This window comes from Myxine glutinosa, chromosome 12 (assembly GCF_964187855.1).
Source record: "Myxine glutinosa chromosome 12, kmMyxGlut1.1, whole genome shotgun sequence".
NCBI classification, from domain to species: domain Eukaryota; kingdom Metazoa; phylum Chordata; class Myxini; order Myxiniformes; family Myxinidae; genus Myxine; species Myxine glutinosa.
Window position 1 is genome coordinate 59,082,626 of NC_136272.1, and position 26,584 is coordinate 59,109,209.

At 44.7% G+C, this 26,584-nt stretch overlaps 1 protein-coding gene across 1 annotated transcript in view; it reads left to right on the forward strand.

Annotated features, from left to right (window-relative positions):
- The window catches only part of LOC137437433 (protein FAM3D), a 115,156-nt gene extending 89,094 nt beyond the window's left edge, over nucleotides 1-26,062 (forward strand). Inside the window, exon 9 of the mRNA XM_068131749.2 lies at nucleotides 24,276-26,062. Within this exon, the coding sequence (XP_067987850.2) occupies nucleotides 24,276-24,365 (90 nt within the window). The 3' untranslated portion in view covers nucleotides 24,366-26,062. The remainder of the gene's footprint in view (nucleotides 1-24,275) is intronic.
- Nucleotides 26,063-26,584: the final 522 nt, after the last annotated feature.

Below are 26,584 nucleotides of genomic sequence, written 5' to 3' on the forward strand. Positions count from 1 at the left end.
AGGGTTTGATTGTTTATATGTATGAATTCAAGGGTTTGATTGTTTATATGTATGAATTCAGGGTTTGATTGTTTATATGTATGAATTCAGGGTTTGATTGTTCATATGTATGAATTCAAGGGTTTGATTGTTTATATGTATGAATTCAGGGGTTTGATTGTTTATATGTATGAATTCAAGGTTTGATTGTTTATATGTATGAATTCAGGGGTTTGATTGTTTATATGTATGAATTCAGGGTTTGATTGTTTATATGTATGAATTCAAGGTTTGATTGTTTACATGTATGAATTCAGGGTTTGATTGTTTATATGTATGAATTCAGGGTTTGATTGTTTATATGTATGAATTCAGGGGTTTGATTGTTTATATGTATGAATTCAGGGTTTGATTGTTTATATGTATGAATTCAGGGTTTGATTGTTCATATGTATGAATTCAAGGGTTTGATTGTTTATATGTATGAATTCAGGGTTTGATTGTTTATATGTATGAATTCAGGGTTTGATTGTTTATATGTATGAATTCAAGGTTTGATTGTTTATATGTATGAATTCAAGGGTTTGATTGTTTATATGTATGAATTCAAGGGTTTGATTGTTTATATGTATGAATTCAAGGGTTTGATTGTTTATATGTATGAATTCAAGGTTTGATTGTTTATATGTATGAATTCAAGGGTTTGATTGTTTATATGTATGAATTCAAGGGTTTGATTGTTTATATGTATGAATTCAAGGTTTGATTGTTCATATGTATGAATTCAAGGTTTGATTGTTTTTATGTATGAATTCAGGGTTTGATTGTTCATATGTATGAATTCAAGGTTTGATTGTTTTTATGTATGAATTCAAGGGTTTGATTGTTTATATGTATGAATTCAGGGTTTGATTGTTTATATGTATGAATTCAGGGTTTGATTGTTTATATGTATGAATTCAAGGTTTGATTGTTTATATGTATGAATTCAGGGTTTGATTGTTTATATGTATGAATTCAGGGTTTGATTGTTTATATGTATGAATTCAGGGTTTGATTGTTCATATGTATGAATTCAAGGGTTTGATTGTTTATATGTATGAATTCAGGGTTTGATTGTTTATATGTATGAATTCAAGGTTTGATTGTTTATATGTATGAATTCAAGGGTTTGATTGTTTATATGTATGAATTCAAGGGTTTGATTGTTTATATGTATGAATTCAAGGGTTTGATTGTTTATATGTATGAATTCAAGGTTTGATTGTTTATATGTATGAATTCAAGGGTTTGATTGTTTATATGTATGAATTCAGGGTTTGATTGTTTTTATGTATGAATTCAAGGTTTGATTGTTTTTATGTATGAATTCAAGGTTTGATTGTTTTTATGTATGAATTCAAGGGTTTGATTGTTTATATGTATGAATTCAGGGTTTGATTGTTTATATGTATGAATTCAGGGTTTGATTGTTTATATGTATGAATTCAAGGTTTGATTGTTTTTATGTATGAATTCAAGGGTTTGATTGTTTATATGTATGAATTCAGGGTTTGATTGTTTATATGTATGAATTCAGGGTTTGATTGTTTATATGTATGAATTCAAGGTTTGATTGTTTATATGTATGAATTCAGGGTTTGATTGTTTATATGTATGAATTCAGGGGTTTGATTGTTTATATGTATGAATTCAGGGTTTGATTGTTTTTATGTATGAATTCAGGGGTTTGATTGTTTATATGTATGAATTCAGGGGTTTGATTGTTTATATGTATGAATTCAAGGTTTGATTGTTTATATGTATGAATTCAGGGTTTGATTGTTTATATGTATGAATTCAGGGTTTGATTGTTTATATGTATGAATTCAGGGGTTTGATTGTTTATATGTATGAATTCAGGGTTTGATTGTTTTTATGTATGAATTCAGGGGTTTGATTGTTTATATGTATGAATTCAGGGGTTTGATTGTTTATATGTATGAATTCAAGGTTTGATTGTTTATATGTATGAATTCAGGGTTTGATTGTTTATATGTATGAATTCAGGGTTTGATTGTTTATATGTATGAATTCAGGGGTTTGATTGTTTATATGTATGAATTCAAGGTTTGATTGTTTATATGTATGAATTCAGGGTTTGATTGTTTATATGTATGAATTCAGGGGTTTGATTGTTTATATGTATGAATTCAGGGTTTGATTGTTTTTATGTATGAATTCAGGGGTTTGATTGTTTATATGTATGAATTCAGGGGTTTGATTGTTTATATGTATGAATTCAAGGTTTGATTGTTTATATGTATGAATTCAGGGTTTGATTGTTTATATGTATGAATTCAGGGTTTGATTGTTTATATGTATGAATTCAGGGTTTGATTGTTTATATGTATGAATTCAGGGGTTTGATTGTTTATATGTATGAATTCAGGGGTTTGATTGTTTATATGTATGAATTCAAGGGTTTGATTGTTTATATGTATGAATTCAGGGGTTTGATTGTTTATATGTATGAATTCAGGGGTTTGATTGTTTATATGTATGAATTCAGGGGTTTGATTGTTTATATGTATGAATTCAGGGTTTGATTGTTTATATGTATGAATTCAGGGGTTTGATTGTTTATATGTATGAATTCAGGGGTTTGATTGTTTATATGTATGAATTCAAGGTTTGATTGTTTTTATGTATGAATTCAAGGGTTTGATTGTTTATATGTATGAATTCAAGGGTTTGATTGTTTATATGTATGAATTCAGGGTTTGATTGTTTATATGTATGAATTCAAGGGTTTGATTGTTTATATGTATGAATTCAGGGTTTGATTGTTTATATGTATGAATTCAAGGTTTGATTGTTTTTATGTATGAATTCAAGGGTTTGATTGTTTATATGTATGAATTCAAGGGTTTGATTGTTTATATGTATGAATTCAGGGGTTTGATTGTTTATATTGTTACAGATACGACTTTGATGGTATGGTGGGCCGAGCGGGATGGCCGCCGTATCCGTACAAGTTACCCCGATTGCACCCGGGGTTGACTAATCGCGCTATGCTAGACCAATGAAGGAAAAAGAAGACACACGGCTGGAATTAATACGACACGACACCAGGGATACGGTTCTCAAAGGTTGTTATTACAATAATGCGGAAGGTTTAGATTACAGGGACAAGAGGGAAACATAGGAAGGTGGGCACTTAAACACACTTATATTAACCCCAACGGACGACAGATAAACGGGACAAGGCTCACTCACACGGGGATTGATGGACAGGACAGGCGGGTAGCGATCGCTCCAGGTGCACCTGGGCTCAGGGCAGGATCACGTACGGTCCAGTTTAAGAGATGCGGTGGAGGTATTGCAGCGCTCGAGGGGTGGCGACTTCTCTCTCCAGGCTGGGGGCGCATCTCACGTCACATCCGGCGCGTGGCCGCGTATATCCGGCGGGGAGTGACACGCCCTCGGCTCGTTAGCTCCGCCTCGTGGAATCGGCACGTTGCTTCTCATTGGGTGCGTGCGGGGGGGGTTACTGGCTCCGCCCCTGACGAGGAGCTGACAGCCAGCCCCTTCGGGGTAACGCCGTGGAGCGTATGGTCATGGCGGGTAACCGAGCCGGTGTGAGGACGCACACTCCCCGCCCCTCTGTTGTTGTAGTCGTAGTTGTAGTTGTAATTGTTGTTGTAGTTGTAGTTGTAGTTGTAATTGTTGTTGTAGTTGTTGTTATTGTTGTTGTTTGGGGAAGAAGATGGGAGGAGGTATGGGAAAGGTCCTAAACTCACTACTGATGCCATATAATCACATTCTGGTGCAACGAAGAGTCATAATTAATGGAGACGAGGCCTTAACTGACATAGAATAAGAATAACTAGGAAGATGTCCGAAAGTTGTCTACGTGTGGTGCGGTGGACCTGGGCACGACATTTAATGGGGGAATAAGGGGAAGGTCGGCTCTACTGATTGTTATTTACATGCAATGGGACTAGGGAATGGGGGATCGGGGAAAGTTGGGGAGTATTGGAGAAAATAGGGGAATATTTACAAGCGGATATGGAGGCCAAATTCCATATTCGCAACATTGCACCCTTCTCTACCCTCGGGGCGTCCCGACCCGATAAATTTTTACCTACTTTAGTGTGGCACGCAATGTAGTTCCCTCTACTATTAACTCTACCCTGAGTGCGACAGTTTTACAGATATTCACAAATGAGTAAATATGTCCCCCTGCGACGTTGCACCCTTCTCCTCACAGAAACACACCCACAGGATAACCGAATCCGGAAAGAATCCTCAAACTAAACATACAGCCGGTAGGGAGCATTATTTACAAGACTACGCTGCTATTTACACTACGATCCAGGACCTGTTTTTGGAGGAACACATGCAGATGTTATGCATAGAGAGAGAGCGCGCTTGCCAACATCGATACACCAACCCACGAGTGCTCTGTGGCCGACGGCCTTTAATAACGTGCAGAGCACCCTTCCCGAGCATCAAAAGCACCACCCCACCACCAATCGGTGCAGTCACCATTGTTCATTGGAATAAAAATAAATGCGACAACCCCTAACCCTGCAGGTGTCTCTTGCTCTTCTTGTGGTGCACTTGGTGTCAACTAAAAGTGGTTCACCTGTATGGCATAGGTGCCACGTTGACCCATAGGTCCATCCCTGGGTGGTGCTTGGCCGCAAACGAACTGCGGTCCATTGTGGGTGGCCACAAACATTGCGGTCCATATGGTGTATCGATCCCGGCAGCAAACAGCGAAAGTGCAGGCCCACAACTGCGCAGCCAGCACCTCTCTTTCCTCTCTCTCTACCCCAAAGCCAGATCCTCGGAGGTGGGAGACAAAAGAAGCAGACAAGTGAGTAAGGTGGTAAGGGCGCAAAAGTGCACGCAATGTAAGGTGATGCACACTGGGGGCACATGGGAACCAGGTGAGACAGGTACGTTCCTATCGTACGCCCCCCCCCACCAGGTAACCTACATGGCCCCTCCCTTACCCCTTACTGTATCCACACAACACAACACTACTCATAAACATCTACTTTACAAATCAACAAACATCCCTACTGTCTTCCCCGTTCCTCCCATATACCAAATTCGTCTTCTCTCCCTCCTAACCAATCAAATTTGCCATTTTCAACTCTCATCAAAATTTGCCATCTCCAACTGAACATCAAAATTTGCCATCACCAATTCATCATCAGTCCCTCCTAGGGAGGGAGAGATGGAATCACTCCAATGTCTCATCCACGTCGTGATGCGTCTCACAAATCCACACAGCGATTCATCTCCTGCAACAAAACAAAGAAAACACAGGTGTGGAGTCATCATCATCACCACAGGTAAGTGGCTGCGTATGGTGCGACAGGTTCATCAATCCTAACTATTTCCTAAATGACTTTAACAACTTTACACCACCCGGGGTCTTCCTCCGGCCAAACCATTGGCCCTCTTACACTATGGGTTCTAAAAACCAATTCCCATTGGCCAAACTGTGGTGCTCTTCAATTTGGGGTCTCACTCCCCCGATTCATCTCCCGGTGCCCTCGTACAATTTCTGGGCTGTGGCGTGTACCTCTCCCAGTGGGTCTACCCACCTGCACCCCTCCACCACTGCAGTTGCCTCCGAGCTTACCTGCTCCTTACCCTAACCTATCTACCTGGGGAAGGCCCTCTGGCGCTCTCCCCACTCCGTGCCCTCTCTGGCACTGGGCTGCCCGATCCACACCCGGGATCCTCAGGCACCCACTCACAACTACCGGCTCCCAGAGCCCACCTGCGGCCTCACCTGGCCGACATCCTCACAGTGGTGGAGTGCCCAACCAACTACACACACTAACAGGCTACACGCCCAGCCATTTCCACAACACTAATGCACCCATCCACAACACCATTCTGCCACCGCACCACAAATGCCAATATCCAACCACAATTTACCTGCACCCTCTACCTAACACTTACACTACCCGCCCCGGGTACTCGTGAAAGGGGTCCACTCTTCCCCCATCCACACCTTCGCACCACGCACACCACTCCATACCACTTACTCCAACTCTCTCCACACACCTGTACTTGCACACCTGTGCTCTCACACCTGGTGCCACCTGCACCCTTCTCTCCCCAAGCGCATTCGCGCTGATCCACAACACTCATTACTCACACACTGTTCCTCACACCTGTCCAGTTGCACACCTGTGCAATCACACCTGTTCAGTTGCACACCTGTGCAATCACACCTGTTCAGTTGCACACCTGTGCAATCACACCTGTTCCATCCTCACACACACGGCATCATCTCAGCTAACTTCTCCCCTCTGAAACTTGCGCTTCCCAGTCGTCCCTTTAAACTATTGCGCTCCCACGTCATTATAATCCACACTAATCTACCTGCGTCCCCACTACAGGTATCAGTCACTAACTAAACTTAACGTTACCTAATGTCAATCTCTTCTAGATCCCTACAATATAACCTAACCCACCCGGGCTAGTTTTCACTGCCATACACCCCATAAACTATAGCTCCTTTGCCCCCCCCACCATGGGAAGGGTGGCAGGGATGCCACCCTCTCCCACCGGGCCTATCGCTCCTCAATCCCCCAGTCCTCTGGCACTAATAAGCCCCCCCTTATTCAGAGGTACTGGGTCCCGCCTCGGCATCTAAAGCCGAGGCAATCCACGGGGGCGCCTGCTCGCCGGTGTAAGGTCTTATCCGGTCGGCGTGGACGATCCGAGGGAGGGCTCGTGGCCCCATTTTGATCTTAAAGACCACGTCACAGATTTGCGACAGGACGACTCCTGGGCCTTGCCAGGGGGAGGTGAGTTTTGGGCACCTTCCCTTCCGCCTCCGGGGATTAAAGAACCAAATCTTCATCCCCGGAGCGTATTGACTCCCCTGGCTCCGGTCGTCGTACCTGCGCTTCATCTTTTCCCCCGCCAGATGGAGTTGGCGGCGGGCGAAGGCATGGACTAGCTCCATGCCTTCCTCTAGGTGACGTGCGTACCCCTCCCTCGGCGGGTTAACCACTGTGTCTGGCACGGGACCGCATAGCAAGTCGGCGGGAGCCCGTAACTCCCGCCCATACATAAGCAACGCTGGACTGCATGCGGTGGCCCCGTGCTGGCTGGTTCGGTAGGCCATGAGCAAATAAGGGAGATGTTCGTCCCAGTCATCCTGACGGGTGGTGGTGAACAGTGCCAGTTGTTGGATTAGAGTTCGATTGAATCTTTCCACCATCCCGTCAGATTGAGGTCTTAAAGGCGTTGTTCTGGTTTTCCGAATTGACAGGAGACTGCACACATCTTTTAGCAATTTGCTCTCAAAATTTCGTCCCTGGTCGGTGTGCAACTCCTGTGGAATCCCATGCCGGCACACAAATCCTTCCACGAAGGCCTGCGCTACCACCCCTGCTTCTTGGTTGGGGAGGGCGTAGGCCTCCGGCCACTTGGTGAAATAGTCCATTACAACGAGGATATACTTATTACCTTGGCGGGTGCGGGGCAGCGGTCCTAGAATATCCATAGCCACCCGCTCAAGGGGGGCCCCCACCTGATGTAATTGAAGGGGGGCCCTCATCCTCCGTGCTGGTCCCTTTTTGGCAGAACAGGCGTCGCATCTCCGACACCAGTCCTGTATGTCGCGCCCCATATTCACCCAATAGAACCTCCGGCGGACCCGAGATATTGTCTTTGTCCTGCCCAAATGGCCGCCGGAGCGGGTACCATGCACCTGTTGCAATATGACGTTCTTGAATTTGTCAGGGACTATCACCAGCCAGGAAGTTCGATCAGAGGGAACCTCCACCCACTTGCGATACAAGATGTTGCCTTTCAATTCCAGGGTCTGCCACTGAGCCCAATATGCCTTTGTTTGTGCCCCGAGGGGGGTGACCTCTTCCCCCTTTGGTCTTTGCCCCAATTTGACCCATTGGAACACCGGCCCCAGAACAGGATCCTCCTGCTGGGCCGTGCTCCAAGCCAACTCTCCAAATTCCTCGTCCGCGGTTAGTGGCAAAATTGGCCCTCTCACCCGGGTTGCCCGGACGACGAGAATCGGGGCGGAATCGCCCAATTGCTCCCTCTCCTCGTGTCTCGCACAAAATTTACAGTTTTCCCCCAGACAAGGACGCCGAGAGAGTGCGTCCGCATTACCATGGGCCTTCCCGGCCCTATGGGCCACATCAAAATCGTACTGCTGCAACTTTTCCAACCACCTTGCAATTTGGCCCTCCGGTTCCTTGAACCGAAGGAGCCATTGCAAGGAGGAATGGTCAGTTCTAACCAAAAATTTCCGCCCGTACAAGTACGGGTGGAAATGGTTCATGGCAGCCAGCATAGCCAATAACTCTTTGCGAGTGACGCAATAATTTCTCTCGGGCCTACTTAAGGCCCGACTATAATAACCAATCACTCTCTCCACGCCCTCCTGTGTCTGAGACAAAACTGCGCCCAATCCTTCCTGGCTCGCATCCGTGTCCAGGGTAAATGTCCCGTCACTAGTGGGGTAAGCTAGAAGGGGTGCGGATGTTAGACACCCCTTCAATTTTTGGAAGGCCTCGTGGCACTCCCGTGTCCAATTAAATCGCGTCCCCTTCTCCGTAAGCCGGTGGAGGGGACGGGCCAACTCCGCAAATTTCGCCACAAAGCGCCGGTAGTAGGAGCAGAGTCCCAAAAATCCCCGCACCTCTTTGATGGTACGTGGTGCGGGCCACTCCTCTACCGCTTTAATTTTGTCTGGGTCTGTTTTTACCCCCTCGCGGCCAATCACGTGACCTAGATAGGCCACCTCTCTTGCAAACAAAGTGCACTTACTCGGGTTCAGCTTCAACCCTGCCTGTCTGAGGCACCCGAACACCTGGTCCAAATTAGCTAGTGCCTGGGGGAACGTTTGGGCATGTACCAGGACGTCATCCAGGTACACCAGGCATGATTGCCATGGCATGCCGCCTAGTACATGCTCCATCAATCTCTCAAAGGTGGCGGGGGCGTTACACAAACCAAACGGCATCACAGTAAACTGATACAGTCCCTTACCTGTGGAAAATGCCGTTTTCTCCTTCCCTGCCCTATCCATCTCCACCTGCCAATACCCACTCTTGAGGTCCAAAGTTGTGAACCAATTTGAGCCCGCAACGGCATCGAGGGTGTCATCAATCCTTGGCAGGGGATATGAGTCCTTGAGTGTCACGTTGTTTAGCTGGCGATAGTCCACGCAGAACCGCGTGGTCCCATCCTTCTTTTTGACCAGCACAACAGGTGACATCCAAGGACTTCCCGAGGGCTCGATCACACCTGCGTCGAGCATTTTTGCAACCTGCTCGTCAGCTTCCGCCCTCTTGCTCCAAGGGAGCCGTCGGGCGGCCTGACGAATAGGCCGGGCCTCACCGGTGTGGATCTGATGTTTCACCAGGCCCGTACGTCCAATATCCTCGGTGGACAAGGAGAAGAGGTCCAAATGGGACCCAACCAGTTTGTGTAAGGCCTCCCTCTGGGTACCTCCCAACTCTACGCTGCTACGATTTACCATCTCGCAAATGGGATCGGGCCAATTCCTACTTGTCATTGAAGGCTCCCCCCGGGGTCGGCTCGGCTGGACGTTCTCGCCCCTCACTGTCGCGACTTCCTCAACGGGGGTGCAGCCAGCTACCCTCGTGCCCCTTACTATAGTGCGTGGTTCTGTACTCATATTTATTACTCGGACGGCCACTACCGGTCCGTTCGTTTTTACAAGGGTGCGGCCCACGATTAAACCCGGTATGGACTGCGCTGCCACCGGTTCGACCAGGCCGCAGGACTCCTGCCATGTTGGGCGAGCTGCCCATCGGGCCGGCACTATCGCCTCGGCCCTTGGGGGGATGGTCACGGCCTCGGAAGCCTCCAGCTCCGCTCTCTCGGCCGTGCTCACTCCCCCTAACGGCAGCTCTTCTACTCCCACCTGCAGGATCCCCCGGCACAAGTCGATTTTACAACCGCTGGCAGTCAACAGGTCCAACCCTATTAAACATGGGTCGCACACCTCCGCCACCCAAACATCTATCTCCCTCCTTACCGACCCTAACTTGAGGGTCACAGAACCACGCCCTATGATCGGGGCCGTTACCCCGGTAGCAAGCTGCAAACTATAATTTTGCAGGCGCTGGATCTTATCCCAGCCACCTGCACTCGAATCAAGGACCACAGGGCTGATGATCGTGGCGCTAGCTCCTGTGTCCACTACGGCGTCTACCCCCACGCCGGCAATTTTGCATCTAATTGTCAGGCTACCGGTTCCAATTTGGCCACAATAAATGACCTGTCGCGTCAATGAGGGCTCTCCTCCATCCTCTGCTGCCGAACACCGCCCTACGTGCCCGACACCTTCTAGTTTCCCGGGGTCTGGCGGGGGGGTGTCTGGGGTCGGCTAACCCGCTCCCCCCTGGGCGGAGTTGAGGACCTCAACTGCCGGGGATCATCCCGGCGCGCGTTTCGACAGTGCCGCGCCAGGTGACCCAGGCGGTTGCAGGTATAGCACCTCACCTGGTAAGGTGCTTGCCTCCGGAATTCCAAATTCCCCCCCCTGTAGGTCCGAATTGGATTACCCGCTCGTGGTCCACCGCGGGCCACCTCCGGGGCCGCCTGCCATGGTCCAGGTCCTGCCAGGCGCTGGTCCACCAGCCTCCGGACCATGCCCGCCAGGTCAGGACCCACGTCGGGGGCGGGCCCCCTAAGGGGTCCGCCCTCCATCGGGGGTCCCATCTGGCGGACCGCCATTGCGAGACGCTCGCCCCCCCGGGCCAGGGGCCTCGCTGCTTCCCAACGGGCCGCAGCGTCAGCCGCCTGGCTCAGAGTCTGCGGGCGCCACATGGCGAGCTGTTGCCGGAGCTCAATATCCGGGAGGGCCTGGATAAAATGGTCCAGCGCCAGGCTTTCCCGGGAATCCGCTGCCATGCTAGCATGTGCGATCCCCACTGCGCGGCGAATGTCGTGGGCAAGTTCCCCGATGGCTTCCTGGGGCTTGCGCTTTCGCAGCGCGAGCTGAGCTTTAACAAGCTCGCTCTGCTGTTCTATTCCAAATCGATTAATTAGGGCGTCGCGGAGGGCTGGCAGGGTGAGAGCACCCGCTGGTAATGCCGTCAGCACCTCCGCCGCCGCGCCGCGCAATGCGGCCACCAGGTGTACTCCACCTTCGTCCTCACCCCAACCGTTACCCTTACACACACAGTCGAACTGCGCCAGGTACGCGCGTAGATCACTCTTGCCGTCATACGGCGCGAGTGGGACCTTGTGGGACCACCTCGTATGCGAGTCGTTGCCCGCCGGCCGGACCCCGTGCGTCGCCCCTTGCGGGGTCAGCGCGGGGCCGAACCGGCCGGGCCCCCACAGTACATTACCCCCAAGGGGCTCTCGTGCCTCCCCGGTCCCTCCAACAACTACCCCTGTTGGTGTCGATGCATGGGTCACACCTCCGCAACCCGCTACCCATTCCATACCACCACAACCTTGCTCACCCACACCTCGCACCTCTCGTTCCATACCCTCCGGACCAGCCATACACCTCACGCTTGGCCTCTCACGAACATCCGGGTCTATCTCGACCCCCAAGCTTATTAAATCACCTGGCGCATCATACGCACGACCATATTGGTCACCACTTACACCGGGTCCTCTTTCTCTTCGCTTCTCCTCCATCACCTGCGAATCCCTCATCCGGTTAATGAGCACATCATCACGATCCGAACACAGACTTTGGACCAATTCTTTTACTTCCTCCTTTATCTCTTTCTTATCCTCTCTCCGTCGCTTCTTAATTTCGCTCACCCCTTCTTCCACTTCTTCTAATTTTTGCTTCATCTCCCTCATCTCTTCGTGCGCCCCTTTAAGTTCTTCCTCTAACTCCACTTTATTTTTTTCTATGTGCTCCCGCACCTCCCGCTCTTTAACCTCCATTACCTCTACCACCTTGTCCATTTTCCTCGTCAGGTCCTCATGTACCGTCTGGCACTCTTTTTTAATTACCCCTACGTCCTTTTTCATCTCCTTCTGTGTCGATTTTAAACCCTCTATTACCGCTGTGTTCTTCTTTACCTGGTCCCCCAACTCCTTTTGTCCCACTGTCAGTTGTTCTACTCCCAGCGTCAACTCCTCTATACCACCTTGCAATTTTACAGTCCCCTTTCTCACCTCTTTCTCCATGCGCTCCTTACAGTGCCTCACCTCCTCGCGCACTCCTCCGACCTCCTCACTCACTCCTCTTCTGATCTCCTCTCCCATCACTTGCATCTCCTGCCCAGATGCCACCCTCATCTGCTCCATTTCCTCCCTGTGAGCATCCAGTTTGGTTTCTACCCCCATTCTGACCCCCTCTATCTGCTGCTCCATTTGTTTAACTTCCCTTTCCGCTTGGTCCCTCATGTCCCTCAATTTGCCTTCCATACTGTTTTCTAACCCCTCTAACCCATTTTTCACTCCCTCTATCTGATTCTCCTGGGCAGCCATTCTATTTTCTACCCCCTCTAACCCCTTTTGCATCCCTTCCATTTGATTCTCTTGAGCGGCCATTCTGTTTTCTACCCCCGTTAACCCATTTTTCACTTCTTTTATCCCGTTGTCTAACCCCTCAAAATTATTGTCTAACTTCTCACTGGTACCCCTCGCTTCGTCCCTCATTACCCCCATTTGGTTTCCCATTACCCCCATTTGGCCCTCCAATCGCTCACCCTGAGCATCCATCCGGCCCTCCAATCGCTCACTATTCTGGGCCATAAGGGCCTTCATTTGTATAAAAAAAAGGCCCCAATCCATCGGGGGCGCTGCCACGGTCGCTGGCGCGGTGATCAGCGAGGCGCCATTTTGCGCGCCCGCTTCTTCGTGCGTGACGGCGCTATTTTGCGAACCTGCCGCCCTCACTGCTTCGCTCTCCTCCTGTCCCTCATTTTGGTCCTGGATCGACCCTACCTCACTCTCCTTTACCGGACCCCAGCTGTCTTGATCCGCCATAGCGCGACTTTCAAAATTCGGTTTTTATTTTTTATTTTCGTAAAACAAATTCAAATTTCGCCGTTATAATTTCGCGCGGGAAACGCGCTCCGAATCGATTTTCCCTCCCAAAATTTGGGCCTAACTAATTTAGTCCCGGGTTCGAATTCCACTCCTCGACACCAATTGTTACAGATACGACTTTGATGGTATGGTGGGCCGAGCGGGATGGCCGCCGTATCCGTACAAGTTACCCCGATTGCACCCGGGGTTGACTAATCGCGCTATGCTAGACCAATGAAGGAAAAAGAAGACACACGGCTGGAATTAATACGACACGACACCAGGGATACGGTTCTCAAAGGTTGTTATTACAATAATGCGGAAGGTTTAGATTACAGGGACAAGAGGGAAACATAGGAAGGTGGGCACTTAAACACACTTATATTAACCCCAACGGACGACAGATAAACGGGACAAGGCTCACTCACACGGGGATTGATGGACAGGACAGGCGGGTAGCGATCGCTCCAGGTGCACCTGGGCTCAGGGCAGGATCACGTACGGTCCAGTTTAAGAGATGCGGTGGAGGTATTGCAGCGCTCGAGGGGTGGCGACTTCTCTCTCCAGGCTGGGGGCGCATCTCACGTCACATCCGGCGCGTGGCCGCGTATATCCGGCGGGGAGTGACACGCCCTCGGCTCGTTAGCTCCGCCTCGTGGAATCGGCACGTTGCTTCTCATTGGGTGCGTGCGGGGGGGGGGTTACTGGCTCCGCCCCTGACGAGGAGCTGACAGCCAGCCCCTTCGGGGTAACGCCGTGGAGCGTATGGTCATGGCGGGTAACCGAGCCGGTGTGAGGACGCACACTCCCCGCCCCTCTGTTGTTGTAGTCGTAGTTGTAGTTGTAATTGTTGTTGTAGTTGTAGTTGTAGTTGTAATTGTTGTTGTAGTTGTTGTTATTGTTGTTGTTTGGGGAAGAAGATGGGAGGAGGTATGGGAAAGGTCCTAAACTCACTACTGATGCCATATAATCACATTCTGGTGCAACGAAGAGTCATAATTAATGGAGACGAGGCCTTAACTGACATAGAATAAGAATAACTAGGAAGATGTCCGAAAGTTGTCTACGTGTGGTGCGGTGGACCTGGGCACGACATTTAATGGGGGAATAAGGGGAAGGTCGGCTCTACTGATTGTTATTTACATGCAATGGGACTAGGGAATGGGGGATCGGGGAAAGTTGGGGAGTATTGGAGAAAATAGGGGAATATTTACAAGCGGATATGGAGGCCAAATTCCATATTCGCAACAATATGTATGAATTCAGGGTTTGATTGTTTATATGTATGAATTCAAGGTTTGATTGTTTACATGTATGAATTCAGGGTTTGATTGTTTATATGTATGAATTCAAGGGTTTGATTGTTTATATGTATGAATTCAAGGGTTTGATTGTTTATATGTATGAATTCAAGGTTTGATTGTTTATATGTATGAATTCAAGGGTTTGATTGTTTATATGTATGAGGGGTTTGATTGTTTATATGTATGAATTCAGGGTTTGATTGTTTATATGTATGAATTCAAGGTTTGATTGTTTATATGTATGAATTCAGGGTTTGATTGTTTATATGTATGAATTCAGGGTTTGATTGTTTATATGTATGAATTCAGGGGTTTGATTGTTTACATGTATGAATTCAGGGTTTGATTGTTTATATGTATGAATTCAGGGTTTGATTGTTTATATGTATGAATTCAGGGTTTGATTGTTTATATGTATGAATTCAAGGGTTTGATTGTTTATATGTATGAATTCAAGGTTTGATTGTTTTTATGTATGAATTCAAGGGTTTGATTGTTTATATGTATGAATTCAAGGGTTTGATTGTTTATATGTATGAATTCAGGGTTTGATTGTTTATATGTATGAATTCAAGGTTTGATTGTTTATATGTATGAATTCAGGGTTTGATTGTTTATATGTATGAATTCAGGGTTTGATTGTTTATATGTATGAATTCAGCGTTTGATTGTTTATATGTATGAATTCAAGGGTTTGATTGTTTATATGTATGAATTCAAGGTTTGATTGTTTTTATGTATGAATTCAAGGGTTTGATTGTTTATATGTATGAATTCAGGGTTTGATTGTTTATATGTATGAATTCAAGGGTTTGATTGTTTATATGTATGAATTCAGGGTTTGATTGTTTATATGTATGAATTCAGGGGTTTGATTGTTTATATGTATGAATTCAGGGTTTGATTGTTTATATGTATGAATTCAGGGTTTGATTGTTTATATGTATGAATTCAGGGTTTGATTGTTTATATGTATGAATTCAGGGTTTGATTGTTTATATGTATGAATTCAGCGTTTGATTGTTTATATGTATGAATTCAAGGGTTTGATTGTTTATATGTATGAATTCAAGGTTTGATTGTTTATATGTATGAATTCAGGGTTTGATTGTTTATATGTATGAATTCAGGGTTTGATTGTTTATATGTATGAATTCAGCGTTTGATTGTTTATATGTATGAATTCAAGGGTTTGATTGTTTATATGTATGAATTCAAGGTTTGATTGTTTTTATGTATGAATTCAAGGGTTTGATTGTTTATATGTATGAATTCAAGGGTTTGATTGTTTATATGTATGAATTCAGGGTTTGATTGTTTATATGTATGAATTCAAGGTTTGATTGTTTATATGTATGAATTCAGGGTTTGATTGTTTATATGTATGAATTCAAGGGTTTGATTGTTTATATGTATGAATTCAGGGTTTGATTGTTTATATGTATGAATTCAAGGTTTGATTGTTTATATGTATGAATTCAAGGTTTGATTGTTTATATGTATGAATTCAAGGTTTGATTGTTTATATGTATGAATTCAGGGTTTGATTGTTTATATGTATGAATTCAGGGTTTGATTGTTTATATGTATGAATTCAAGGGTTTGATTGTTTATATGTATGAATTCAGGGTTTGATTGTTTATATGTATGAATTCAGGGTTTGATTGTTTATATGTATGAATTCAAGGGTTTGATTGTTTATATGTATGAATTCAAGGGTTTGATTGTTTATATGTATGAATTCAGGGTTTGATTGTTTATATGTATGAATTCAGGGGTTTGATTGTTTATATGTATGAATTCAGGGTTTGATTGTTTATATGTATGAATTCAAGGGTTTGATTGTTTATATGTATGAATTCAGGGTTTGATTGTTTATATGTATGAATTCAGGGTTTGATTGTTTATATGTATGATTTCAGGGTTTGATTGTTTATGATATTTGATAAATCTGATATTTCGCTGTTTTATTTCTGTTAGAACTTCTATTCTTTCATTTAACTTCTATAATAATAGAAGGCAGTGTCCGTCCATCCGTCTGTGTCCTCCATAACTCCAAAACCATGAATCCTTGCGGCCCCAAACTTTGCATGCATACACCTGGACTTCCAACTGGGCGTTTGGGTGTGTTATAACTGTGTGTAATGATAAAAACTGGGTGTTTGGGTATGTTATAACTGGGTGTAATGATAAAAACTGGGTGTTTGGGTGTGTTATAACTTGGTGTAATGATAAAAACTGGGTGTTTGGGTGTATTATAACTGGGTGTAATGATAAAAGCTGGGTGTTTGGGTGTGTTATAACTGGGTGCTATGATAAAAACTGGGTGTTTGGGTGTGTTATAACTGGGTCTTATGATAAAAACGTTGTTTTGGTGTGTTATAACTGGGTGTTATGATAAAAACTGGGTGTTTGGGTGTGTTATAACTGGGTGTTATGATAAAAACTGGATGTTTTGGTGTGTTATAACTGGGTGTTATGATAAAAACTGGGTGTTTGGGTTTGTTATAACTGGGTGTAATGATAAAAACTGGGTGTTTGGGTGTATTATAACTGGGTGTAATGATAAAAACTGGGTGTTTGGGTGTGTTATAACACCCTTTTTGAAGATGATTAACGAGGTGCTCATAAGAAAAAACCCTAAAAAGCCTTACCAATATGGCGGCCTGCCATCTTGGTCAGCCCACTGCCACTCGTTGGGTTCTTAAGCTGCCATTTTGTTTCGGCCTCTTCAAATGTGCCTTGCCTTGGAAACACGATCGATTATAATTAAATAATTGAAGCATATTGTTACATTTGTAGCGGTAGGGGGAATTAAATACCTTGGCCGAGATAGAATCGTATAAATTAGCATGCTCCGGGTGTCGCGAAGAAGAAGAACCCACCTCGATGTAAATTAAGTTATGCCGACTGTCCAGGTAAGAGCGTTTATGTGTCTCCATATGAGGGGTGGAGCTATGCTAATTAGGTAGGGCTTAAGGATAAACCCCAGTGTGTAATTGCCCTGTGATTTTTCCCTTCGTTGTTATTGCATCAAAAGGGCCGCCATTACAATAACTACAACAATTGCACTGTAAATGGACTCATTTGCTCACACCCCACCAGGGCTAACCAACACCCAGCACATTTGCCGATCGGCCAGTCAAAACCTGCCTCATGGCCTTCGACGCCATCTGAACACTCCCGAACGGAGATCAGACTTCACCCCCGATGACTAGTAACGAGGAGGCTACGCCCGGCCTTTGTGATTGGTGGAGGTGAGATGGTGAGATGGAGGTGAGATGGTGAGATTGAGTGGAGCTGGGTGATTGGACAGAGTGTGACATCATCGTGGAACATTGGAGAGTGAAGGGGAAAAAAAGATGCGGTCGCACCATCTTACTCACGCTTCTGGTCCTGGCTTTGATATTCGGCAGTCGCATTTCCTCCTTGTTCTGGCTTGGTCACGGGCATGTAGTATTTGGTTCGTGTGCGCTCGTGGGAATGGGCTGGTGAGAAACAGCGGTTCGGGACATTCGGAACTACAAGACACAGGATGGCCTTCGGCGGTGGACTGGGTCCACGTCGTGTTTCCTCTGGACGTCAAAGAGCACACTCTGCGTTTCCCGTGCAGTGGTTTGGAGGCGACCAGCAACCAGCAAACCTTACCAGCCATTTGGGGACGCAAAGCTGAGTGCCGGCCGGTTACCAAAGCATTATTTATTTTCCTTTTCCTTTTGTTTTCCCCGTGTTTGTATATGAGTCGTAGTGGAGACGTCTCAATTAGGAATTTTAGTTTTTACTTCACCTTTCATTGTTATTTGCATTTATTTTCATAAAATCATTATTTGTCGAATCTTACTTTTCTTGTAATGTGGATTTTGCTGTCCCGTCTTTGTGTTTGTGGGTTCGGATTAACCCCTGTGTGTCTTCCCAATTAGATAAGGCTCGGGCCTTCCCGCATGTGCCACAATCCCGCAAGGTTCGGAGTACGCCTCGGAATTTATGCTCTTTACGGCTATCCATCAGCTCGGGGATCTTAATCCCAGGTGACGCGACAATATCATCAAAATCTGGATTCGCATATGAGGATTGGATCCTGTAGACTAAATAAATGTCCAAATCTGGAGTGAAATCTGTCAAAATTTACCATATCTTGCGATTTTTATAACTAAAAAGTGTATAAGTTCATTTATTTAAGTGAGGCTGTTATTCTCCTTCTGGGGTTAGTTTTTTATTTAAATTAATAATATACTTTAACTTAATTCATACTTCCATGGGATAGGGTGTCACTCCACTGTACCTGCGATCTGTTTATAAAATTCCTCGGCCCTTTCAACCATAAGCAATCAGCTTGCTATTGCTTGCCAAGCCAGCCATTCCTTATCACCTATTTCGTTGGAGAGCTTTCTGGAGTGTGCACGCCGCTTAGTGAGGGTTCTACAAATGAAGTCAGAAATACCTGTGTACTTAATTAATTAGTCACAAGGCCTGGGAAGTTTGTGTGTGTTATAACACCCTTTTTGAATATGATTAACCACCACCATAGTTCACATTATAGTATGAGAGCAACTCGCATAAAACAAAACGATTACTAAAAAAGTTGAGACCGATTGCTTAAAAAACTAGACATATGTGAACACGGAGAGTTATGGCATACCTGGCCTATAGAGACCACGATGCACCTCATCTTCTCACACTTCTCCACGTCTGCATCACCAGAGATGACGAAGTTCAGGAACTTCACGAGGTCCGATGGAAGGAGTTCATCTGGTGACTTGACCTGAAGATCATCAGCTGTAGGAGGCCAAGGAAGTGATTTCGACTCGTTGAACGCCCGCTGGATCATAGCTCGAAGAAACAGGGCCACATCCTCATACTTGTCTTTGGTCCCCAGCTTATATGCATAGGTCACCGCATCTGCGACGGAGATGCTGGCACTGTAGACCAGGTTGTAGGTGATGCAGCCTCTGTCACCTGGATTGACCTTGGCAAAGGCGATCAACTCATGAATATCATGGTTCTCAAGTCGGGCCTTCAGCTTATCACTTCTGTACTCTGGATTGGGGAAGCCATTTCTTTCCAATTATTGGATGTACAGAAGACGATGAGGCGATGAGGACTTGCGACAGGAGTTGTGGAAATTGGCCTCTCTCGCAAACAGGTCCTCGCCTTGCACCATGCCATGTAGACTATGTAGCCTTAGTTCTAGGGCTCGAGGCTCAATCTGTTTCCACGAAGACTCCTTCAAGGCTCTGTCCTTGTCCTTGAATACTGCGAAATTGATGCATCGCTCAGTCTTTCCCGACACTTTCAGTTGAAGCCTTCCACAGAAGATACATTCTGGAGGGAACAGCTGCATGGCAGAGGATGATGGAAGTTTATGATGGGAGTGTGATGTTGCGGCTTCAGTAGATATAGCACTACACTTCAGGCGATCCTGGTTTCTTGTAAAGTTTTGGTAGCAGCCTCTATGAAAGCAAATTGTTTCTAAATCCACACCAGGAAGACTCTCTGGGATGTGATTACAGGCATCCTCCATGCGATATGGTGAATCAAGAGGTTCCATGAGTCGTCTGTCACAAATATCATGTAGCTGAGCCAGCTTGTCAGTGGCAGACCCCTTGACTTGACTCAGCGGTGTAAAATCTAGATGTGGAATGGCACTCACATGTAAATACAGCTCACAGGAAGACGCTTCCGCAGTTCTTCTGACCCACCACCATTATCACTCTTGCGTTTCTGTGACTTTGGCATGATTATCCACCACCCCACTATAACTACACTAGGATTATTAAGTTCATTATCACCATCACCTAGGCACAGTTCTGGCTAATTATACAATAAGGCCTTCACTCTACAAGAAAAAAAGAGATTACATTAATAAACAAGAAAAAGAGCAATCAGAGATTGCAAACCCTCGCCAGGATGTATTTTCAGTGGTTTTTTAAGGTTTTTGTGTAAAAACAAATATGGCGGCCGAACCACGTGACCGATGACGTCATCCTTATTTTTTTCTAAACTCATTTATTCCTAGACTAGCAGAAGTACCCGGCATTGCCGGGCGGGGGAGGGGAGAGGGCAGGGCCGGGGTGGGGAACGGGGGGGAGGGGAGAGGGGAAAGGGAGGTGGTGGGGAGGCAGAAGGGGAGGGGGAGGGGGAAGGGGGAAGGGGAGGGGGAAGCGTAGGGGGGAGGACGGAGGGGGGAGGGGGAGGGAGAGGGGGAAGGGGAAGAAGGGGAGGGCCAGTCAACAATGACGTTGCAGTTCTCATGGGAGGAGCGCAGCACAACAATCGCGACATCGTCCTGCATCTTCGCAACAACAGCACGAAGCGGATTTTGGAGACTCACCGATCCTGTGACGCCCTCCAGTACCGGCGTTGCCGGGCGGGGGAAGGGAGACCCGTACATTCCCAACCCGTACATTCCCAACCCATACATTCCCAACCCGTACATTCACCCTCTCGACTCGAGCTCACTCCGACAAAAGTCTCGCACAAATTACACCGTGAAGGCCCAATGGCCATGTCTATGCCACAAATCAAGTACGTGAGCGAGTCTGGCGCACTGAATTGAAAATATATAGAACGCTCATACTCCATGAAAAGTGTAGCCGCCGTGTCGCCATCTTGGTTAGCATGACTCGACCAACTCGCTTCACGGATCTCGTTTGTTTTGAACGTGTCCCAGATTTTAAAAGCCAGACAACTGTTAAAATGCCATTTTGTGCGGCAATAAACTGCTTCAATCGGTTAAGGAAGGGTTGTGGAAAGACGTTTCACAGCTGTTTCAAAGACGTTTAATTCATATCGCACAAAATCGACAAAAATCGACACAAAACACGATCGCACAAAAGGTGAAAAAACGCAATCGCTTTTCGCTCTGAATTACGTGCAAACGTGTGACGGAAATCACCATCGCCCAGCATCGAGTGCCAACCAAGATGGCGCCCGGTAGCTGCATCTCCACCTATGTGGTGTGAATGGCAATGGTCATTCTATATATTTTCCGTTCAGTGGTCTGGCAGCGAGGATGGAACATCACGTGATTGCTCTGAGTGAATCAGCGAGCTGCTCTGGCACCGGCTGCGATTCCATGTTCCTTGCTGAAATGCGCTGAGGTAAATATGAATAAAAAAGATGGATCTCGTCAAATATTTTTAGGTAGGCCATGTCCTTCCCAGGCTCAATGGCCATGTCTATGCCAAATATCAAGACATGTGAGCCTCTCCGTTTGGGAGTCTATCGGTAACACACACACACACACACACACACACACACACACATACACACACACACACAAACTGTGTTTTATTTATATAGATTATGCTCAAGAAATTTCATCTTAATCGGATGAAGTTTTGTACTTGTCAAATTATGACGTCATAATCGAGGCACCTATGACATCATCATTAACATATTTTATTCCCCATGGAAGTTCTTTACAATGAGCCATGTCTCAATTTTTTATATTCAGCCCTTTCGGAGATACAGAGGTGCAATGTTTTTCGGGTTTTCCAAGATGGCGGCCAAACCACGTGACCGATGACGTCATCATTATTTTTTTTTTCTCCACCAGTTTATGCCGACATGGTGCTGAAAACATTTCATCTACATTGGATGAAGTTTTGTACTTGTCGAATTATGACGTCATGATGGAGGCACCTATGACATCATCATTAACATATTTTATTCCCCATGGAGAGTTCTTTACAATGAGCCGTCTCAATTTTTTTCTATTCAGCACTTTCAGAGATATACAGGTGCAAAGTTTTTCGATTTTTCCAAGATGGCGGCCGAACCACGTGACCTATGACGTCGTAATTATCATTAAAAAAATTATACAGGTGGAGTTGCATCTATGGTGAACATTTCCTGTCAATAGGACCAACGGTTGCAGAGAAAATCATATTTATTCTGTGCGTACAAACAAACAAAAACAAACAAATGCAATACCCTCTCCTCTGGCGAGGGTAATAAGCATTTGGATCATACAGCACAAATGTTGTTGGGTTACAAGCTTTAAAATTTACCAAAATCTGCCTTGGAGTAGAGTGTTTACCTTTACAGGTCTAGCAGGAAGATATGGTCCCCATGCAAGATGCTGTGTGGAAATCCTATTGGAGTTTTCCATACTTTTTGAGTTTTGTTAAAACGAGTTTCGAGTTTTTGTTTTCGAGTTTGTATTAAACTTGTTTAAATCCTGAAAATAACCCTCTCAAATGATTCCTCAGGCCAGGATTGGCCTGAAAATGGTGTCATTTGTCTCTGTATGACGTCGAGTTCAAAAGTTATACCAATTATCGATTTTCATTGGAAATCCAAGATGGCCGCAAAGATGGCAGCCAACGGACCCCATGGGACAATATTTCGTCTTGGGAACATGAAAATTTGTTTACTAGACACCTTGAGGATTCAAAAAATGTAAGTTAGAAAAATATATCAGCGAGGTGCATGGGGACCCTATCTTCCTGCTCGACGACATTGTCATGAGCAGGGACTGTGCGGAGGCATATTTCCGACGCAGTAGAATTGCTCTAGTTCTCGATGATGTTTTCATCACCGGTCACACTGAGCTCGAACACTTGTGTGACCTTGAGGCGGTTCTCAAATGGCTTGTTAAAGCCAGTGTTCGTGTGAAATGTGACAAATGTAGATTTATGTTACAAGAAGTGGAATTTCTCGATCGTATTGTCAGTGCTGATGGCATAAGGCCCAGCAAGTCCAAGACTGCTCCTTCCTACTCCTACTCCAAGACTGCTCCTACTCCTTCTCTCGTGATGTTTTTTTAACAGTACAGCAAAACCCCTCGTCAGCTCGTCCTCACGATCATCATTACTCCTTCCTCATCATCATCGCTTCCTCATCCTTGCATGAATGAAGAGTCATGGCCGCTCTATTAATTACATTATATTGGAATGTACCTTTTCACACTTCAGACTGCTGAGACCCCTTAGATCTTTGAAGACCCTTTAAGACCTCCAATACCATTAAGACCACCAAGACCCCTGAAGATCTCTAAGACCCTGAAGACCATTAGGACCCAAAGTACCCCAAAGATCCTGATATACCCAGAAGACCCAAAAGACCCAGAGGACCAGAAAAATCCTGAGAGCTCTGAAGACCCAAAAGGCCACGAGGACCCAAAAGAGACCCCAAGTACACCCACTCCGTATGGGAGTGGCAGGAAGTGTCATGCTATTATCCTCTCTGGGATATATCGATTACAGTAAGTAGACTTCGGCTCGGGCCTCAAGAACATCAGGGGTATGTTCAGTTTCCAAGTTTCTTGTTGAAAGCTCGCGAAATGGTTTAATCATCCAAGCAAGCACTCCATTCAAAACTGTTGATAAGGAACGGTTGGCTTGGCAAGCACTAGATAGCTGCTTGGCAACTGAACATACCCCGGGTTTCCTCACTTTCAGGTTCGTGTTAAACAGCAGCAGCGACTGTTCAAAAAGGTAATCTTTTTTTTTTTTTGAGGATTATAATATTTTTGGAGTGCCTCACAAAACGCCATGATAAGCTATTTATAAATGTTAACACGCCGTTTGTTCAAGGAGGAAAAATACATTGGGGAGGGGGACCGGGGGGGGGGGGGGGGAGGGATATTATTTGTGTTGTTATTACTTTTGTTATGAGAAGTGGCCTTGGAGAAATGCCACGATAAACTATTTTTACACAGATATACACCTTAACATGGATTTCATTCAAGGTAGATGACCCCTTCCCTTTGGGGAGGGGGGGGGGCAAATCAAGTCGGTACAACCTCCATCGTGTTACCCCTAGTCCTGTCAAGTTTGGTTGAGATTGGAGAAGTAACGACCGAATGTATCGCAGACAGACAGACAGACGGAAACCAAATTACATATTGTCGTATGATATATATATATATGTGTATATGTATATATATATACATACATATACATGCACACTTGTAATCATAATAAAGCACGGAATGTCTCTGCCACTCTGTCTGGTAATCTGTTTCAGCACATGCCGAGTACATCCGAGACCAACAAATATGGTACGTGGCCCGAGGTGGTGGAAATAGATGGCTGCATTCCAAGAAGGAAAGCATGAGGCTACTCACGTTTTATTTGACTTCAATGGCCATTGTTGGGTTATTGAATCCTTCCTATAATTCACATGGACCGGTGTGTGTTTGTTACTTGCGAAAATGAAAGACTTTTCAAGTGTATTGGTTGGTATTGTGCGTTGTTCTGTCTGTTTGTCTGTCAATCGCCGACAGTCACAATTTTAAACAGATATTCATGAAAGTCCATCGATTTGTAGAGTTGGTCATAAGGAAGAAGCCGATTGAATTTGAGGTCAACGGTCATCTTGAAGTCAAATTTCTTAAATTGTCAATTACCAACCGATTGACTTGAAGGTTGAACAGCATTTGCATATTGAGTCACTAAATTGGGAAACCAACTATTTTTGAAGTCAAAGGTCAAAGGTCAACTCAAGGTCAAACTTCTAAAATCACCAAATTTCATCTGATTGATTTGAAAATTAAACAGAAATTGCATCGTGCATCACTGAATTGGTAAACCAACTATTTTAAGGTCAAAGGTCAACTCAAGGTCAAACTTCTAAAATCACCAATTTTCATCTGATTGATTTGAAAATTAAACAGAAATTGCACCGTGCATCACTGAATTGGTAAACCAACTATTTTAAGGTCAAAGGTCAACTCAAGGTCAAACTTCTAAAATCATTAATTTTCATCTAAAAATTGTTACTTTTCATCCTATAAACTTTTTAAAACATGTTTTCTTTTTCCTTTGTCATGGTTTTTCATGGTTGCTGATGACATTGTACAAAATGTGTAATAACATGTTTTTCAATATATGAATAATTAATCGGTGGAACAATACAAATATGAATACTGTTACAAGTACCTATTAAATCATTTTCCTTCCCTTTAAATGTTTCATATCTGCTATTTGTATATTCATTGTAAGATTATATCTTCTACATTATTTTGTGTGAGTTTCTCCAGTTAAAGAGTGCGGTTGTATTGTCTGCATTAATGTTATATGATATTTTTACACAACACTTGTCGTTACATCTTCTTTTAATTTTACAAAGCAATTATGTTACAGTTAATGAGTTTGGAAGGTGAATTTCGGCACTTTTTCCGTTGGGCTGATAAAATATTTTAATTTTGGATGTAGTTTGTTCAAAACTTGAACTATGCGTAGGTACAGGTGTTTCCATCACAGACATGCTACACATAGAGATGATCGGCTATTTAAAGAACATACAGATTTTACATGTCAGTGTCTTTCTCAATTGGTTCGATTTGGAAAGGGTGGAAATGCGAATGGTTCGACGGATGTGCGGAGTATCGTTGAGAGAGAGGAAGACAAATGATGAATTGCGAAAGATGATGGGAATATTGCCTGTGATTGATGCTGTGAAGAGGAACAGGTTGAGATGGTTTGGTCATGTGTTGAGGGAGGATGAAAGTGACTGGTTGAGAAGAGTGATGGAAATGAATGTAGAAGGAGGTAGAGGACGGGGAAGACCGAGAAAGACTTGGCTAAAGATGGTCGAAGAAGAATTGCGGGCAAGGGGGTTAACAAGGAGAGATGCAGAAAATAGGGGAAAATGGAGAAGATTGTCATGGGGACCGCAAGGTTAACCCCCGCTCTAGCAGGGAAAATGGCCTTAAAATGCATGTTGTTGTTGTTGTTGTGTCTTTCTCAATTCTAGTTACAAAAAGGATATGTGCTACTTTGTTTTTTTCTGAATAAAGAAATTGAGGCTCATGGAAGAACTCCATTTAGGGCCGTATACATATTACATCCACAAAAAGATCAATTTTTGGCCATTTCTCCATCTGATTAGAATATGAACAGGGCAATATCTGATTTGTCTGTTACACTCTCCTGTCAATCGATCAATGTTATTCTCTGTAAAAGAAAAATAATATGTTAAAATATTTGAAGAGATCGCTTTTCAAAACAAAACGTAATCAAGAAACAACTGGATCAAATATCTATAGTCATACAGGTGTCAATCTTTTTAACTTGAGATCTGTGCAATATATCTGGAGTCCAACAAATGTTATTATTGTGTTCCAGTGTGGAAGCGAACTCCAGTGTGGAAATGTCCACACTTCAAGAACAATGTCAATTTTTAATTCAAAGGAGAAACCTCACTCGAACATAAAGAGTCACAACACAGTTAATATTATGGCTCGTTAATATTAATTTTAATTATACTTAGTTAGTTAATGTTAATATAACACAGTTAATATTAAGTGTGGAAATTTGTTTTCAACGCCAGCA